Here is a 19,723-nt window from a genome sequence, read left to right as displayed (position 1 = left end):
AAAGGGGCCTTCTCTTCCTCTGGAGAGAAAAACCCACTTCCCAAGGAGGAATCAGACCAAGCAGTCCTCACGGGGGAGCTGGCACTTGAGCAAGGCCCTGAGGGACTGGCAGGAGTCAGCGTGGTGATGTGAGGCCATCACGGGGGCCCGCAGCATGAGTAACGGCTTAGCAGTGAGGACTGAGTCAGGCAGGAGGTCTGGGCAACAACACACCTGTGGGTGGCGACCACCGAGCACTCTGCAGGCTGAACATGGTGCCAAGCACAGCAGAAATGTCGCCTCTCTAAGCCTTGTGAAAACTCTGAGAAGGACACATAACTATCCCCATCTGGGCGTGGGGAGATGGAGACACAGAGAGTATGCTACCTTGCTCGAGATCACATAGCCACAAAGTCACTGAATACCCCTGGGGATATTTGGACTGAAGTACTGAGCATCTTTTTTTAGATCAAACAAATAAGTTTCTCTGTTATTTTTTATAAATCATCTGAAGATGGGTGAACGCTGATGTTAGTTTAGTTGCTCAACAATGTCCTTAGGGACCAAGCCCTGTAGGTCCATGCTTAGCAACCAGCTGCTCACCCTTGTGCTCATTGCCTCATGGTCACAAAACGGCTGCTACAGCCCCAAGCATCATGCCATACTGAGAGTCTTAAGTACAATGGAAAACACTGGGAGTATGAGCCTGGAGACACCAGAGAGATGCAGAAGGTGTGTGACTAAGGTAGACATATTCAGCAATGCTTCTGCAAGGTTCATCTCGGCCTTTGCATAAGAGATACTGGAGGAGAGACACCAAGAAAAAAATTCCCTTTCATGTGCTCTATTTTTGTCCAAAGATGCCTTTCATTCTTTGTTGGTAAGCAACCAGTTTCGTAATGGGCAATTAAATGAAACATCCAGTTTCGTGGGGATCGTGAAGTTTCAGGGGCTGTCTGTCCTCTCACATCAGACTCCCCTAACTCCTCTCAGCCAGGTGCTCTGAAGCATCTCTAAGTCTTCTGTAATATTCAGCACTCCTCACTCTCTCTCCAATCCTTCACGCCTTCCTGCTACCAGTTATACTCAGAAAACCAGCCCAGGCCTTCAGTCAACCACAGAAGGAAGCACAAGTAACATCAAAATGAAGAAAACGAATATTTTTTCAGAATTCTAAGAAAAACTTTCACTGTGGCTGGGGGCCCAAGACATTTCTCCACAAAGATATCAGAGTTGTGTCTAAAGAGGAAGGACATCTGAGCAACACTGTCTTCTAAAAGCAAAACTTGGGAAACAACATGAACATCCACCAGGAGAGGATTCAGTCATGGTGAATTATTATACATGACTTAAAAGACCGAGAAAAGCTTCTGTGTATTGACTCGGAGATATCTCCAGTCAGAATTTCACTTCTTGGGACTTCCCTGATGGTCCAGTGGCTAAGACTTCGAACTCCCAACATAGGGGGCACACACTCAATCCCTGGTCGGGGAACTAGATCCCACATGCCACAACTAAGAGTTCTCATGTCACAACTGAAAAAGAGCTCCCATTTCACAATGAAGATGAAGATGCCATGAGCCACAGCTAAGACCCAGCATAGCCAAATAAATTCCTCTAAATGATTTATTTATTTGCCTGCCAATGCAGGAGAAGCAGGTTTGATTCCTGGGTCAGGAGGATCGCCTGGAGGAGGAAATGGCAACCAACTCCAGTGTCCTTGTCTGGGAGATCCCATGGACAGAGGAGCCTGGAGGACTACAATTCATGGGGTCACAAAGAGCCGGACATAACTGAGCAACTGAGCATGCATGCAACGAGCGAAAAAGAGGATTCATAGGTGCTATGTGAAGGCAGGGCTGTATCAGAGGAAAGGCCATACTTAAACAAAGTCCTCCTCTCCCTTTCAAAAATTCTATTTAATTAAAAAACGGAGTATAGGCAGAGAGTACCCTTCTTATGTTAAGCATCTCTAGCGATCTGAAGCTCAGAATCACACAGAAATACTGACAAAAGTGTCCTTTAATCTCAGACGTATTTCGCAGCAGTGGAAGGATCTCATTTGGTTGATGAGGTGAGTTCTTTTCACAGACAAGTCTGGAGCGGGGATTGAAACAAAGCCTGGATGGGACGCTAGACACAAGAAAGGGAATCCGGCCCCCAGCGCCTCACACCGTGACAGTTACGTATTCAGGCATGAAAACTGGGCCATCGTTCTTGCCACGCTAATCAGACAAAGAAATGAGATATGCAAATCTTTTTTAAAAGTCGACTCACGACAACATTCACATCAGGCAAGAAGTTAATAAAGAAAATAGGACCCGATAGAGTCAGCCTGGGGCCAGGGCCCTTCATTCTGACTGCCTGACCTACAATACCCCTGGGAACAAACGTCAAGTTCAAGTGTAGGGCTGTCCCAGAACTCTGGGGACAGATGGGATCCAAGGCTCAGAAAGGCCTTGGCTCAAAGGTCAGAGGTTACCCAAGCAAGAGGCAGGGAAGTTGCCAGCAATCTAAGACGCTGCCTCAAAGTCAAGTCACTGGGGCGTCCCTGGTGGCGCAGTGGTTAAGAAGCCGCCTGCTGGTGTCAGGGGTTGGGGGTAATGGATCGGATCCCTGGTCAGGGAACTAAGATTCCACATGCCGCAGGGCACCTGAGCACATATGCCGCAACTACTGAGCCCATGCACTAGAGCCCGAGCTCGGCAACCAGAAGAGCACCGCAGTGAGAAGCCCACACACGGCAACTAGAGAGCAGCCCCTGCTCGCCCCAACTAGAGAGAAGCCCTCGCAGCAGGGAAGACCCAGAGCAGCCAAAACTAAATAAACGAGAGAAAGAAAACAGAGTCTTTGGCAAGAGGAGTTCAGGGGGGCCCCTCTGGGGCGGGGTGGGCACACCACTGCCCCACTCCCCATGAGCTGTTTGCCTTTGCCAAGCTACGTCACGTCCCAGCCTCTGTCTTCTCATCTGTAAAATGGGAATCGCCGCAAAGCTGCCGTGCACACTGGTGAGAGAAGGCACTCTGAGCGTCGCCCCGCTGGCCCCCTACGGGCATTCAGCACGTGCCTGGGCCCCTTCCTGGCTCCTGGGCCTCGAGAGCACCAAGATGCTTGTGATGGGTGGGGGGCGGTCACAGGGCTGAGCCAGTTCACAAGGCAGCACCTGGCACTGTGTGAACAGTCTAATAGTCCAACGGGGCAATCGGAGAAGAGACACAGTTAACACCAGGGCTGAGACAAACCGGGTGCTGCATGAGCTCTATACCCAGAAGGCGGCCACAAGCGCCGGAGGTCTCCTGGAGATCTAAAAGAACAGGCGAGCAGGGAAGGGGGGGCCTGGGAGAGTCAAGGGCAGAGAAGCGGTCTGTGCGGACCTGGGAGGCGGCAGCAGGTCGAATGCGGGACACTGAGATCACTTTCTCTCCCTCAGAAAGAATTCCCTAAACCCAGCCCCTCTGCAGTCTGGGGCCAGGGCTGCTCTCCAAGCTTTAAACCCAGCACACAACCGCCTTTAGAAACCATCCTCAGACCTGTGGTCGTACACCCAGAACAGCACTACCGTCACACCGACAGTGTGTCGTCAGCCCCATGAGACTCACCCATGAGCGATCTGCAAGGGTGAGCTGGGGAGCGAATGAGCACTGCAGGAAACAAAAACAGTCTCTGCCCGGATACACGCATGCCTGGACTGCAAGCACCCTGGTGGGGCAGGTCCCAAAGTCATACAACAAAGATCTGGATACACACATAAGAAATGGAGAATGTTCATTTTTGTTGCTTTAAGATGCAGATCAGAGTTCCCGTATCCATAATACATCTAAAATACCACACCTGATCTCCATAGAGCCGTCATTTGGAATGATTTATTCTGCACTATAGACAGCTTCCCTTCACCATGATATCCATCCATCCATCCATCCACCAAGCGCGTAACAAAGTCCAAAGCAGACAAGAGTGACCACGAAGACATAGGTCCTAATTAATCTCTGGAGGCGGACATTCCCGATTACCAGCCTGAAACTTTGAGGACCCTAGACAAGACCTACTTGCCCACATCATGGCAAATAGAAGGGGAAGAAGTGGAAGCAGTGATAGACTTCATTTCCTGAGCTCCAAAATCACTGCGGTCGGTGATTGCAGACATGAAATTAAAAGACGCTTGCTCCTTGGAAGGAAAGCTATGACAAACCTAGACAGCATATTAAAAAACAGACATTATTTTGCTGATAAAGGTCCATATAGTCTAAGCTAATGTTTTTCCAGTAGTCATGCATGGATGTGATATTTGGACCATAAAGAAGGCTGAGCACTGAAGAGTTGATGCTTTCAAATTGTGGTGTTGGAGAAGACTCTTGAGAGTCCCTCGGCCTGCAAGGAGATCAAACTAGTCAATGCTAAAGGAAATCAACCCTGAATATTTATTAGAAGGACTGATGTTGAAGCTGAAGCTCCAATACTTTGGCCGCCTGATGCAAAGAGCCAACTCACTGGAAAAGACCCTGATGCTGGGAAAGGCTGAAGGGAAAAGGAGAAAGGGGCAACAGAGGATGAGATGGTTAGATAGCATCACTGACTCATGGACAGGAATTTGAGCAAACTCCTGGAGATGGTGAAGGACAGAGGAGTCCTGTGGTGCATTCCATGGTATTGCAAAGAGTCAGGCATGCTTAACAACTGAACAACAACAACAAAAGGAAGTGTGAACATCTCTGGCTTGTTCAATTTCACTGTGGCAGACAGAAGCATTCAGAAATCATTCTGCTGGACTGAGCTCAGAGTTGAACACACTCAGTGAACAAAGGCACATGATAAACAGACCTTCTCCCCATAAAAGGACATTCAGCATAAAGTCTGGGGCAGCCCATCCCCCCTCCCTGCTCCTGCTCCCAGGACACAACTGCTGAGAACCGCAGTGACACAGGGCTATCGGGCAAAGATGGCGGCACCACTCAACAAAGTCAGGGCCCAGCTCACCGCGGGGAAGGAAGCCTGAATTCTGGCCCCATGGCTGACCATTCAGCATCTGCCAAACCCCAGTTTGGGTGGATTCTCCATGTTTTTCAAAGTAGACAATGAATTATTTTGCATCTTTGGTTTGGTTTGGCCTGGTTTGGTTTACCAAAGCAAATTTAACTGTGAACCAAAGTGGTCCAAAGATGACAGGGAGCACAGTCTAAGCTGAACTCAAAGAACCTGTTGCTTGCGGATGACTAAGCAGCCCAGTGAGTCAGGGCGGGACCCCAGCACCAGACTGCTGCAGCAGGAGGCCCAGAAAACCCCGGACGAGCTGGCACCTCTTTCTCTACCTCAGTTTTCTCAACTGGAAAATGGGAATCACAACAGTATCCATCTTGCAGGACTGCTGTTTCAATTAAAAAAAAAAACAACAACAACAATGACGGGGCTTCCCTGGTGGCTCAGAGGCAACGTTTCCACCTGCCAGTGCAGGAGACACAAGTTTGATCCCTGGTCAGGGTAAACCCCACATACTGCAGGGACAGCTGAGCCCATGCGCCAGAACTACTGAGCCTGTGCCCTGGAGGCTGGGAGCCGCCACTGCTGAGCCCAGACATTCTAGAGCCTGCGCTCGGCAAAAAGACAGTCCCTAGAGAGTGGCCTCGGAGAAGGCAGCCCACTTCAGTACTCTTGCCTGGAAAATCCCATGGACGGAGGAGCCTGGTAGGCTGCAGTCCATGGGGTCTCGAAGAGTCAGACATGACTGAGCGACTTCACTTTCACTTTTCACTTTCATGCATTGAAGAAGGAAATGGCAACCCACTCCAGTGTTCTAGCCTGGAGAATCCCAGGGATGGGGTCGCACAGAGTCGGACACGACTGAAGTGACTTAGCAGCAGTAGCAGAGAGTGGCCCGCCCGTGCTCTCCACAGCTAGAGGAAAGCCCACTCAGTAATGAAGTATAAATACAGAAATAAAGTTACTTTAAAAAAGATGTATAAAAGGCTCAGAATATGTCCCTCAAACAGGGAGGCCCTGGATGGACTCCTCAGCTGGGACAAGGGCATGGAGTGATGGAACACGGTGTGAGGCGGAGGCATGAAGTCCCATACTGGGGTCTGTGCCACAGGGGGCATCAAGTTTCAGGTGGAAAATGTCCTAAGGACAGCAAACCATCCATCGATCATCCACGTCTGACCTTCCAGCACAGACAGTACTCCCCAGAGGCGGACAACAGCACTTCCCTGGAGAGATGAAGCTCCCTGCAGCTGCGGCCCGGGCATCCTTTCTACCTGTCCCAGGTGAGCAGGCTGCTGCTGAAACCGAGGCAGGCAAGCCCCTCTCAAGCAGGACCCAGGCCCAGAGCAACCTGGGATCGGTCTGCACTGACAACAGCATCCCTGTTCCCTCACAATTCCCACGGCCACACCCAGGGTTTGAGGAGACTGGGGTTGCCCACAAGGTTGAATCAGCCTCTGATGACTTAGTTGAAGGGAGCTCTGTTCCTTGAAGGCCTCCCTAGTGGCTCAGTGGTAAAGAATGTAGAAGATCTATGTTGGATCCCTGGGCCGGGAAGGTCCCCTGGAGGAGGAAATGGGAACCCACTCCAATATTCCTGCCTAGAAAGTCCCATGGACAGAGGAGCCTGGCGGGCTACAGTCCATGCAGTCACAAGAGTTGGACACGACTGAGTGACTAAACCACTATACACGCATAGTTTTACATATATATTATATATATATATATATACACACACACACACACACACACATATACATAACAGCAACTAACACTGTAAACAAACACTGTAAATCAACTATACTTCAATTTTTAAAAATATATTAAAAAAAGGTAACTCCACATCCTATTTATAGTCTTGATCTTGGGCCCAACGATTAGTAGGCTGATGAATTCCAATTCTCCTTATATTGACCACTTTGTAAAAAGCAACACTCATAACCGATAGGAAGCTAAACTAATGAGAACAAAAAAAATCCCAGCTAATTCTTAAATAGAAAAGTAAACAAAATGTAAAGGGGGAGACACCTGCAAATCATTATTGGTATTTGTCGCCCTCTGGTGGTCAGTCTCAAGAAGCATCTCCATCAGAAAATCCTGGAAACTGTATTTTACAGATAATCCCTCTACTGATCATTCAGGCCAAAGCCCTCATCCCATGGGATTTCCCCAGCATTTGAGTAAGTTCTGCTACTCTGCTCCCCACGCCGTGTGTGTATGTGAGTGGTGTGAGGATGCTAAAGAAAGAATAACTCCAACCTGTGTAGAACAAGATGAGCTTACAACCCTGTTCCCTCGGGACACACACAATCCATCTAAAAAGACAGACATACTGACATGGAGGAACCCCTGTCTCCATCTCTCCAGTACCACTGTCTGTGTGAAGAGACGACTGGCCATGCTAGAACAGGGTCGGGACTTCCCTGGTGGCCCAGGGGCTAGGACTCCACACTCCCAGTGAAGGGGGCCCGGGTTTGATCCCTGGTCAGTGAGCTAGAGGGGCTTCCCAAGTGGCTCAGCAGTAAAGAACTCCTCTGCAATGCAGGAGATTTGGGTTCGATCCCTGGGTTGGGAAGATCCCCTGGAGAAGGAAATGGCAACTCACTCCAGCATGCTTGCCTAGAGAATCCCATGGACAGGGGGCGTGGCGGGCTACAGTCTGTGGGGTCACAACTGAGCATGCATGCAGGGAGCTAGATTCCACGAGCTGCAACTAAGACCCAGAGCAGCCAAATAAATAAATAATATTTGTTTAAGCACCAAGAGAATAAACATCCAGCAACTTCAGCTCACCAGTTCCAACAGAACACACATTTGTGGGTAGCACATATCTTCAAGACATTACTCCAGGGAACCCATTTCCTCCTCTCTATTCTACCCTCTTTATGCCACACTGTTTGAGGGGGCAGAGGTCTCACCATGCTCATTATTACAGTGCTTCCACCTCCTTCCAAATATAGTCATTTCAATCCCCACCCTGAAGCTCTTAGACTCACAGGGCCCTACAGAGATGCCCTTTATTCGAGCCTACGCTGGAAGAGAGCTGGCTCTGCAGTAGGCTGTATGCTTCTGGCCTCTCCCGACACACCCCTGCCTGGGGAGGTTTCTCTAATATGTGATGTCCATTCAGTGAGTGGCTGCTTTTCTCGAGAATATTCCACAGCTCCCATTAACTACTAAATCGTAGAGGAACTGATCATCACTGTGTTCAGAGTCTCTGTAGTAGAATGGGTGAGTTGGCAGATGGATGGATGAGCAGACGTTCGTGCGAGCTAAGTCACTTCAGTCGTGTCCGACTCTTTACAACCCCATGGACTGTAGCCCACCAGGCTCCTCTGTCCATGGGGATTCTCCAGGTAAGAATACTGGAGTGGGCTGCCATGCCCTCCTCTAGGGTATCTTCCCGACCCAGGGACTAAACTCTCGTCTCGTGTCTCCTGCATTGGCAGGTGGATTCTTTACCACTAGCATCACCTTTCTTCCTTCTTTCTCCCTGTCTCCCTTCCTTCCTTCCACCCATGTGTGTACTCAAACATATACCTGTCCACCAACACACTCGTACATTCACCTGTCCATTCATCTGTCTGTTCTTCATTTATCCACCCACCCACCCGTCCATTCATCCATTCCTCCATCCTCCCACCCATCCACTTTTTACCTCCCAACCTTTCACTCATCTGGGCTGTCCAGGTGGTGGAATTAAACAGACAAAAATCTGATAGCTTCATAGTGGTAATTGTAAGTGTTAGTCACTCAGTCGTGTCTGACTCTCTGCAACCCCATGGACTATAGCCCATCAGGCTCCTCTGTCCATGGCAATACTCCAGCCATGCCCTCCTCCAGAGGATTTTCCTGACCCAGGGACTGAACCCAGGTCTCCTGCATTGCAAGCAGATTCTTTACCATCTGAATGGCAGCCACAGAAATTAAAATTATGAATGTAAGAGGACTGAGCAAGCCTCACCACAGGGAAGGTAGTCACAACGTCTGGCTCGAGGCCAACAGAGCCGATGGGGTGTCAGTTACACTCTGAAACCAGCTCCCCAGCCCTGGCCGTGACTGCCGCACACAGCAAGGCGCTGCAGGGCTGGATGCAGGAACCAGACACTGGGGAAGAGGACCCGATGTCGGGGATATTTCTGGGGATGGCTTCCCTGGCAGCTCAGCTGCTAAAGAATCCACCTGCAATGCAGGAGACCCCAGTTCAATTCTGGGGTTGGCAAGATAACCTGGAGAAGGGATAGGCTACCCACTCCAGTATTCTTGGGCTTACCTGGTGGCTCAGACGGTAAAGAATCTGCCTGCACTGTTGGAGACCTGGCTTCAATCCCTGGGTTGGGAAGATTCCCCTGGAGGAGGGCATGGCAACTCACTCCGGTATTCTTGCCTGGAGTATCCCCATGGATAGAGGAGCCTGGCGGGCTACCGTCCATGGGGTCACAAAGAGCTGGACATGACTGAGCACATACATCAGAGCCAGGGGGAAGCGAACACCCCACGACCAGACCAGGGAGCAGCAGGAACACAAAGCCTGCTCTGCGTGCTCACCTAAGTGACGGCACCACCTCACCCCCATGGTTCAACAGCCACCTCCATCTCAGAAGGACACTCAGCTGCCCCCAACCTCCTCCTCTTTGCTGTTCTAATTCCCCCATGAACCATCAGAAGGTCTTGGAAAAGTCATTCAAGGACGCAAGGTCCCAAACTCCCATCAGCAGAGGAGAGGGACTCTTGAAAGGCTTCCCTGGTGGCCCCGTGATAAAGACCAGAAGGAGACCACGCAGGAGACTCAGGTTCAATCCTGGGATCAGTAAGATCCCCGGAGAAGGAAATGACAGCCCACTCCAGTGTTCTTGCCTGGGAAATCCCACGGACAGAAGAGCCTGGCAGGCTATAGTCCATGGGGTTGCAAAGAGTTGGACGTGACTAGCAGACTAAACAACAACAACTCCTTGAACAAGAACCACCAAAATCAAAGGCAGCAGAGTGGATGCCCACCTCAGATAGATTCTTTACCTCCTCAGTTTCCCTGTATGTAAAGTGAGGAGATGGATGGAGTCCTCTCAGAGTCTTCTGAGGAGAAATGAGTTAATACCTGTGAAGCATGTATCATGGGCATGGCTTATAGTAAGCGAGGGGTTTGGAGGGCATTGCTTTTTATTTATTTGGCGTGCCAGGTCCTAGCTGTGGCACATGGGATCTTTGATCTTCACTGCAGCATGCGAACTCTTAGTCATGTGGGATCTAGTTCCCCAACCAGAGATCAAACCCAGCCGCCTGCACTGGGAGTGCCGGAGACCTAGCCACTGGACCACCAAAGAAGTCCCAAACCCGTCTGTTCTGGGCAGCCATTCTCCAAGTCTGGTTCTGGACCAGTAACCGCAGCATCACCCGGGGCCTTGGTGGAAATGCAGATTCTCTGGCCCCATCCTGGAGCTGCTGCACCAGGAACCCTGAGGGTGGGCCCCAGCTGCAGAGTAACACCTACTTAAAGGACGGGGGAGACTCTTTTGAAAGTGGGGACCTGCTTGTCTTATGCTAAAATATTGTTGTTGTTGCCGAGTCTGACTCTTCACGACCCCATAGACTGCAGCACAACAGGCTTCCCTGTCCCTCTCCCAGAGTTTGCCCAAGTTCATGCCCATTGCATCAGGGATGCCATCCAACCATCTCATCCTAAAATGCTAAAATATTACTTCCCTGCAAAATCAACCCAAAACTCTGAGCTGAATCTCATGTGTGTTTCTCACTCCTCCTTCTGCCTCCCAACTCACAGTGAATCTCCCTAGATTCCTTCCTCCTTCAGAAAAGGCTCCCAGCGTGCCCCTCTTGAATTGAATTCTTCAGCTGCAGAATTCAAAAATGTGCTCTCCCCAATCCCTCCCTGCCCAATGTCTTAGCTTCCTTTTCCTCCCGTCCCTGCTAATAATTTAATCGGACATGGCATCTGGGGGCACAAAGGACAGCATGGCTATTACAGCAAGACTTTAAGAGAAAATCTGAAAGAGCTGAGAAATGCAACGAAAGTGAGAGACAACCATGGCGGGGGGGGGGGGGGGGGGGGGCCGCTGGGAGACATCTGGGCAGAGTTTTAAAGCAGGCATGCCTGGCCTTGAGCAAACAGGGAGCTGCGGGCACAGTTTTCTGACACAGGCGGAACATGCATCAGAGAAAGGGACCCATTCTCTGCTCATCAGCGAGTGCCGGGCAAGCAGGGCCGTCTGGGGTTTCCCCTGAGATAGCATCTGTCCCATGGGTGAGCCGTGAGAGAGGAGGAGCTGCCAAGAGAGGTGGGGTCATTCTCATCCAAGAGGCTCGCGATGAGACCACAACGGCCCGGGGCCATCAGGGGCAAGACGCCAGCAGCATCTGGGCCCCTCGGGCCTGAGCCCATCCAGCTCTGCAATGGGCCCCCGCCCACCTGGAGAACCGGCCTCCCGCGCAGAGCAGGCGCCGGCTCATCACCGCTGGGTCACATCCCTGCACGCACATCCTCACTCAGGCTGCACTGTGACCAGAAGGCCCACTTTACAGATGAAGAAAGCGAGCTTTAAAGAAGGCTACCAGGACTTCCCTGGTGGCTCATGGTTAAGAATCCACCTGCCATTGCAAGAGACTCAAGTTTGACCCCTGATCTGGGAAGATTCCACATGCCACCGAGCAACTGAGCCCGTGCCCCACAACTCCGTGGCATGTGGGATCTTCCCAGCCAGCGCTCTAGAGGCAAGGAGCCTACTCAGGCAACTACTGAAGCCTGCTTGCCTAGAGCTGATGCTCAGAAACAAGAGAAGCCACTGCAGTGAAAATCCCATACACCGCAACTAGAGAAAGCCTATATCCATCAACAAAGACCCGGTGCAGCCAAAACATAATAGATACATCAAAATTAATTTTAAAAAAATTTGTTTAAGTCGATTCTCTCCCAAAAGCACCCCTCCAGTTCCCCATCTCCACCACCCTGTGCCAGCCACCCTGCGAGTCCACCACTGGCCTGGGTGAGCTGACCGGCCCCTGGCAGTACAGACATCCTTCCCACGGCATCACACACTCCAGCACGGGGCTTCACACCTTTACAGCCACGAGCCAGTGTGTGGCTTCGATATTGACCGGCACACCCCTCCGAGGGGCACAGAGGCCACTGTGCAGAGTCCCGGAGGGGCTCGCGTGCAGACACACCGGCCGTCAGAGCACCGGGGAACCCTGAGCAGATTTCTGCCCCATCTTCTCTACGGTGCAGTTCTAGGCGCGTCTGCTTTCTCAGCTTTTGCCTTCTGGAGTCTGAGAAACGACTGAAACGGTGTCTATCCCAGATGCGGGAGGAGTATTTATCTATTTATATCTGACAGCACTGGCTCTTTGTCGCTGAGTGCAGGCCTTCTCCAGCTGCAGTGGCTGGCGGCTCCTCTCCAGTTGTGGTGCGGGAGCCTCTCCTGCAGCGGCTTCTCTTGCTGCGGGCACCGGCTCCGGGGCGCAGGGCCGTCGGCAGCTGTGGCTCCCGCACTCTAGGCTCGATCGCTGCAGCGCTGGGCTTAGCTGCCTCGAGGCACGTGGGATCTTCTCGGACCAGGGATCCAATTCATGTCTTCTGCGCCGGCAGATTGAGTCTTTACCACTTGACCACCAGGAGAAGTACCGGGTTGGCCAAAGGGTCTTTCAGGTTTTTCTGTAACATCGTACAGAATGAACTTCTTGGCCAGCCCAATATGTCCCTCTGCACTTTGCTGCTGGACCAGCGCCTTGGAGGCACTCCTGGGCCCACATCCTGAGGGTCTCCTGGAGCCTCACCAACTCAGCTGGTTCGGCTGAGACCCGCCGGGCCACTCCAGCCCTGGGTCTTCAGAACTGAGCACGCACCTCGCCCACTTTAAAGAGCCGGCGAGACTAAGCACAGAAGCAGCACCACAAGCAGGGGCAGCCGCACCCCCGGGGGGAAGAGCACCTCGGGGGGCCGAGCGTGGCCAGGCGGGCTTGTGAGCCGCACGGACCGGCAGGAGCGGGGAAGGGAGGCTTTTCCTGCCATTCCTGACGCCAGGCCTGGGGCCAGGTGAGCGGAACGCATCCCTTCTCAGTGGAGAAGCCGGGTACCAGCCACACATGGATACTCACTGGTCTCTCAGTTCTCCCTCCAGCTTCCCCCTGCTCAGTGGAGCCTGAGAGATGCCAAGAATGGGAAGGAAGCAGAGAGCAGGCAGTGCTGCACTTGGAAGGGGAGGCAGCTTGCAGAGCTCTTCTCTCCTGGCTGCTTTTTCCAAGTCAAAATATAGCAGGGGTGGGGAAAGGGGAGGGAGAATTGGCTCCTGGAGGTCTGACCTCATGGACTCCTGCCTGTGATGGTGACAGTCACATGCCAAACAGACGTGAGAGCATCAACACTCCCTGATGAATTCAGCCAAGACATGCAGGCTTTTATCCACTAGTCAGCTCTTAGCTGCTTTTCCAGAAGATGTGCTCCTTCTGAAGGACCTGTTCTCCAGGGGCCCACCTTTAGTGGCCCTGCTGCTGTAAGGCCCAGGCTCCACCCACTGTAATCCGCAGCACACATGTGGATGCAGAGAGATGGTAAGAAGGCTGCAGAAAGTTCCCTGTGTAGCGCTAACTGGCACTCACTAGCATCTAACCAGCAACCCGAGCCAGCTTGCACCCACTGTGGCTCAAGAAGCTCAGCTCCTGACGTGGTTACCCACCTCTGGAACACGCGAAGAATAAACATTGAGGGAAATTAGTCAGTTACCTTCATGGAGCCCATAGCTTGGAAAGTCACAGCCAGTCTGGAAGGGGTCAGCGCCGCCAACATGGCGTTGAATCGTGCACTCTCGTCCTTAATGGGGGAGAGGTACTGCCCATCCGGAGCCACGGAACCAAACCTGTGGTGGGGCGGAGGAGGTGGAGAAGAGAGGTGGAGTGAGTGTAGGAGGAGCATATCACGTCTGGAAATGAAGGCAGGTGGCTCCCACAAGCACACGCAGGGAAGGCACACAGGGTTCCCCATCCTGGAACCTCCCTCCCAAGACAGCAGAGTCGGGGGCAGGACAAGTGCCTCCCCAGGAGATGCTGAGAAAGGCTTAAGTCATGGAAAGTAAGAGCTAATATCCTGCCACCACCATTCTGCGACTCAGCGGTGGCCCCGGACAAAGAGAGGCATGAGGACCACCATCATTAACCCAACCCTGAGCCTGGCAGTCAACCCACATTTTTGTTGTTGAAATATAAACCAATATACCATAAAATTCATCCTTTTAAACTGTTCAATGGTCTTTAGTATAGTCCCAAAGTTGTACAACCATGACTACTATCCAGTTCCTAAACACTCCATCACCCCAAAAGAAACCCCGTACCATTAGCACTCACATCCCAGATTCCCTACGCGTTAGGGCCTGGCAGCTATCCACCTATTTTCTAACTCTCTGGATTTGTCTAACTCTGGACCTTTCACGTAAGCAGTGTCACACAACGTGCGGTCTTTGTGTCTGGCCTCTTTCACCTGACACACTCTTTTCAAGGTTTGCACACATTTTCTCATGTATCAGTTGCTGTATCAGTTCACAAACTGAGCAACAGATCTGTGTCTGACTCTTTGTGACCCCAGGGACTGCAGCACTCCAGGCCTCTCTCTCCCTCACCACCTCCCGGAGTTTGCCCAAGTTCAGGCACCTGTATCAGTACTTCATTCCTTTCATGGCCAAGTAACATTCCACTGTATGGGGATACCTTAGGTTGCTTATGCACCCGTCAGCGGATGGATATTTGTCTTGTTGCCACTCTTTGGGCTGCTTTGAACAATTGTTGTGAACATCTGTATACAAGTTTTTCTGTGGTTATATTTTCAGTTCTCTCGTGGACAATGTTTTCATACAGACCAAGGAGTAGAATTGATAAGTGCTATGAAGACATTAAACTTTTAAGATTTTACTTTCTCATTTATTTTTGGCCGCACTGGGTCTTCATGTAGGCTGCTACACACAGGCTCCCTCTAGCTGAGACGGGCAGGGCTCCTCTGGCTGCGGTACACAGGCTTCTCACTGCAGTGGCTTCTCCTGTTGCAGAGAACAGGGTCGAGAGCAAGGGCTCAGCAGTGTGGCACATGGGCTTCGCTGCCCCGTGGCATGTGGGATCTTACCGGACCAAGGATCGAACCTGTGTCCCCTGAATTGGCAGGCGGATTCTTTACCACTGGACCACCAGGGAAGTCCGACTTTAAACATTAAGAGCTGAAAAGCTCTTTTCCAAATTGACACCACCAGTTTACATCCCCACCAGCAAAAGATGAGGGCTCAAAGTTCTCTAAATCGTTGTCAACACTTGTTATCATCTGTCTCCTTTATTATAGCCATAAAGTGAGTGCAAAATGGTACTTCATTATGGTTTTTCAATTGGCATTTCCTTACTGACATTGATGTTGAACATCTTTACATGTACTTATCAGCCATCTTCTATATCTTCTTTGGATAAATGTCTATTCCTATTTTTGCCCATTTTTCAGTTGGGTCATTTGTCTTTTTACTGTTGAGCTTTAATGTAGTTCCTTTTATAGTCTGGATATTAGGTTCTTATATGTGATTCACAAATATTTTCTCCCATTCTGTGGATTGTCTTTTCACTTTCTTCATAGGGTCCTTTGCTGCACAAGTTTTTCAAATTTGGATGAAGTCCAATTTATCTATTTTTGCTTTGGTTCTTTGCGCTTTTGCTGTCATATCTCATAAATCATTGCCTAAACAAGGTCACAAAGATTTACACCTATGTTTTCTCTTATCAGTTTTACAGTTTTAGCTCTTACATTTAGAGCTGTGATCCATCTTCTGTTAATTTCTGTACATCATATGCGGTAAAGGTCCAAGTTCATGTATTTGCATATGGATATCCAGTTGTTGTGGCACCATTTGTTGAGAAGAGATTTCTTTCCCCATTAAATTATCTTATCACCCTTGCTGAATATCAACTGGCCATAAATACTAGAATTTATCTCTAGATCCTCTATTCTATTCCATTCTCCATACATCTAGCTTTATGCCAATACCACAGTGACCTAATAATGGTAGGTTTGTAGTAATTTTTCAAATCAGGAATGTGAGTCCTCCTACTTTGTTTTTCATTATCAAGATTATTTCAGCTACTCTGAGTGTCTTGCATTTCCATCTGAATTTTAGGACCAGCTGCTCAATTCCTTTAAAAAAAGGCAGCTGAAATTTTGATAAGGATTTCACTGAATCTGTACATATATTTATAATCCCACTTTGATCAAGTGATAAACCAACACCCCCAAGTATGTTGCCTCTGCTGTTTGGTAGTATTCGGGGGGCTATACCAATGGAATAGTTTTCAATCAAATCTTATCAAAGAATATTCTATACACTCTCATACCTCCTACAGACCTTGGAGCCCCCTATCATTTTTCTCTCTGGTTGAATCTGACTTTCTAATCTCTAGTGCATTGGATAAATGCTAAACCAGTTGGTTGAGGTTCTGACAGAGGACTGTCCAGTCCACTAAGATCCCATTTGGGTGAGTAAGAGATAGGGCACTCCACATCTACAGCTTCTCTTAGCTCTTCCCCATCTCTGAGAGTGGAGTGATGCTGGTGAGTGACAGGAAATGTGAGGGAAGGCTGGCGGTCCGCAGATCTGCTGGCATGGGCACTGGTTGTTTCTGAGGGGGCCTGGGCCTTCATCCCCTACTAGGATACCCACAAAATGCTTTTGTTGTTTACATTTTGTGCTTGTGCGCTTAGTCACTCAGTCACGTCCAACTCTTTGTAATCCCATGGACTGCATCCTGCCAGGTTCCTCTGTCCATGGGATTCTCCAGGCAAGAATACTGGAGTGAGTTGCCATTTCCTCCTCCAGGGTATATTCTTCACCCAGGGATTGAATCAGGTCAACTGTGTTGCAGGCAAATTCTTTACTGTCTGAGATACAAGGGAAGCCCCTGTTTCCATTTTATTTCCTACCAATTCAGAAGGGGAAAAAAGTTAATAAACAGAATTTGGTTCATTTTGTTTCCCCTATTATTTTACTTAAACTTTTGATATCTATGACATATATTTGCTGACAAGAACTTGAAGGCAATAGAAAAGAGTAAAATGTTCAAGGAAAATCTATAGGAAAGCAGGGAGCAAGACTGATGGCTTACCTTTTCACAGATATAAATATCACTGTAGTTTAGGATTTCTATTGGACATATGAAAAGATGCTGAGAAAAGTGAAAGTAATTGGTGTTTCTTAGCCGGCGTTAAGCACTGTGAACCCCTGGGCTCCACACCTGGAATGCACCTGTAGAAGTGCCTTCACCTCACTGGAATGCACCTTGACCTCACTGAGGGATGCTGGGAAATGACACTAAACACCACTCACCTCACTGGGATGCACCTTGACCTCACTGAGGGATGCTGGGAAATGACACTAAACACCACTCACCTCACTGGGATGCACCTTGACCTCACTGAGGGATGCTGGGAAATGACACTAAACACCACTCACCTCACTGGGATGCACCTTGACCTCACTGAGGGATGCTGGGAAATGACACTAAACACCACTCACCTCACTGGGATGCACCTTGACCTCACTGAGGGATGCTGGGAAATGACACTAAACACCACTCACCTCACTGGGATGCACCTTGACCTCACTGAGGGATGCTGGGAAATGACACTAAACACCACTCACCTCACTGGGATGCACCTTGACCTCACTGAGGGATGCTGGGAAATGACACTAAACACCACTCACCTCACTGGGATGCACCTTGACCTCACTGAGGGATGCTGGGAAATGACACTAAACACCACTCACCTCACTGGGATGCACCTTGACCTCACTGAGGGATGCTGGGAAATGACACTAAACACCACTCACCTCACTGGGATGCACCTTGACCTCACTGAGGGATGCTGGGAAATGACACTAAACACCACTCACCTCACTGGGATGCACCTTGACCTCACTGAGGGATGCTGGGAAATGACACTAAACACTTGTGGCACTGGGCTTCCCTGCTGGCTCAGCAGTGAAAATCTGCCTGCCAAGCAGGAGATGTGAGTTCAATCCCTGGGTCAAGAAGATGCCCTGGAGACGGAAATGGCAACCCACTCCAGTATTCTTGTGTGGAAAATCCCATGGACAGAGGAGCCTGACAGGCTACAGTCCATGAGGTCGCAAAAGAGCTGGATACAACTCAGCAACTAAACAACAGCCACCTATGACACTATTCACCTGATACCGGTTATAACAGCCCCCAAAGCTGAGAGAGGGCACCTTATCTCCTGCCGTCCACAGAGAGGCAATAACACTGTTTTGTGATAGCCAAAAAAAATAATAATAAATTTAAGGGAAATAACCTAAACACCCAACAATAAGGGACTGATTATATAACTTACAGATAATTTATTTAACAGCTTATGGTGGCAATTTTAAAAATGATAATGCCTATGTGTATTTCGGGCTTCCCTGAAATACAGGTGGCTCAGACAGTAAAGAATCTGTCCACAATGCAGGAGATCCGGATTCAATCCCTGGGTCGGGAAGATCCCCTGAAGAAGGAAATGGCAACCCACTCCAGTATCCTTGCCTGGAGAATTCCATGGACAGAGGAGTCTGACAGGCTACAGTCTCAAACATTCAGACACAACTGAGCAACTAACATTTTCTATGTGTATTTATTGTTGCATAGAAACTTTGGACATATTTTGTTAAATAGAAACTACAAATTATAAAAAATAGAATTTCTAAGTGGATCTCATTCAGTAAAAATCAAACACCTCTCTCTTTAGTATCTACTCATAGAGAAAAGTCTAAAATGTTAAACATAAAAGTGTAATAAACATTGCGGCTAGATGATCAAACCAGTCAATCCTAAAGGAAATCAACTCTGAATATTCATTGGAAGGACTGATACTGAAGCTGAAGCTCCAATATTTTGGCCACCTGATGCGAAGAGCTGACTCACTGGAAAAGACCCTGATGCTGGGAAAGATTGAGGGCAGGAGGAGAAGGGGATGACAGATGAAATGGTTGGATGGCATCATTGACTCAATGTACATGAGTTTGCGCAAATTTCCAGAGATAGTGAAGGACAGGGAAACCTGGCGTCCTGTAGTCCATGGGGCTGCAAAGAGTTGGACACAACTTAGTGACTGAACAACAACAACAAAAGTAACAGTATTGGGGGTAATTTTAAGTTTTCTTTTATTTGTTTATCTACCTTAAGAAGACAAGTCTGGACGTAAAGCCCATGAGACCTAGGAACCAGGCCTGGGAGGCAAAGAGCTCATAGCTGCAGCAAGTCTGAGTTAAGGAGGCAGCTACTCACTTATCCAGCAGGTTCTCCCTCGGTATCCGAACATTGTCAAATCTCAGAATCCCGTTATCCACACCATGTAGACCTAGAGAGAACAGACGGGAAATGAAGCTGCAGGTGGGACAAGCTTATGAGCATCAGAAACACTGTCCCATGGGGCTTCCCTGGTGGTCCAGTGGCTAAGAGTCTGCGCTCCCAATGCAGGAGGCTCGGGTTTGGCCCTTTGTCAGAGAACTAGATCCGGCATGCCACAACCAAGGGTTTGCATGTTGCTGTTGCTGCTCAGTCATGAAGTCATGTCCAACTCTTTGCGACCCCATCGACTGCAGCAAGCCAGGCTTCCCTGTCCTCCGCTATCTCCTGGGTTTGCTCAAATCGAGTTTATACGCTACAGCTAAAAGATCCCACATGCTGTAACCAAGACCTGATGCAGCCAAATATATAAACACATTTCTAAAAAATATACACCAAGAAA

General features: G+C 49.5%; 1 protein-coding gene across 1 annotated transcript in view; it reads right to left on the bottom strand.

Annotated features, from left to right (window-relative positions):
- The window catches only part of ACOXL (acyl-CoA oxidase like), a 335,773-nt gene that overhangs the window by 269,035 nt on the left and 47,015 nt on the right, over window positions 1-19,723 (bottom strand). Inside the window, exons 8-9 of the mRNA XM_061156338.1 lie at window positions 19,261-19,333; window positions 13,685-13,817 (exon numbers count right to left, since the gene is read on the bottom strand). Coding sequence (XP_061012321.1) covers window positions 13,685-13,817; window positions 19,261-19,333 — 206 coding nt within the window. The remainder of the gene's footprint in view (window positions 1-13,684; window positions 13,818-19,260; window positions 19,334-19,723) is intronic.

The sequence above is a fragment of the Dama dama genome, chromosome 11, assembly GCF_033118175.1.
Source record: "Dama dama isolate Ldn47 chromosome 11, ASM3311817v1, whole genome shotgun sequence".
NCBI classification, from domain to species: domain Eukaryota; kingdom Metazoa; phylum Chordata; class Mammalia; order Artiodactyla; family Cervidae; genus Dama; species Dama dama.
The sequence above is the reverse complement of the archived record's forward strand: the minus strand, read 5'-3'. Positions and strand labels throughout refer to the sequence as shown.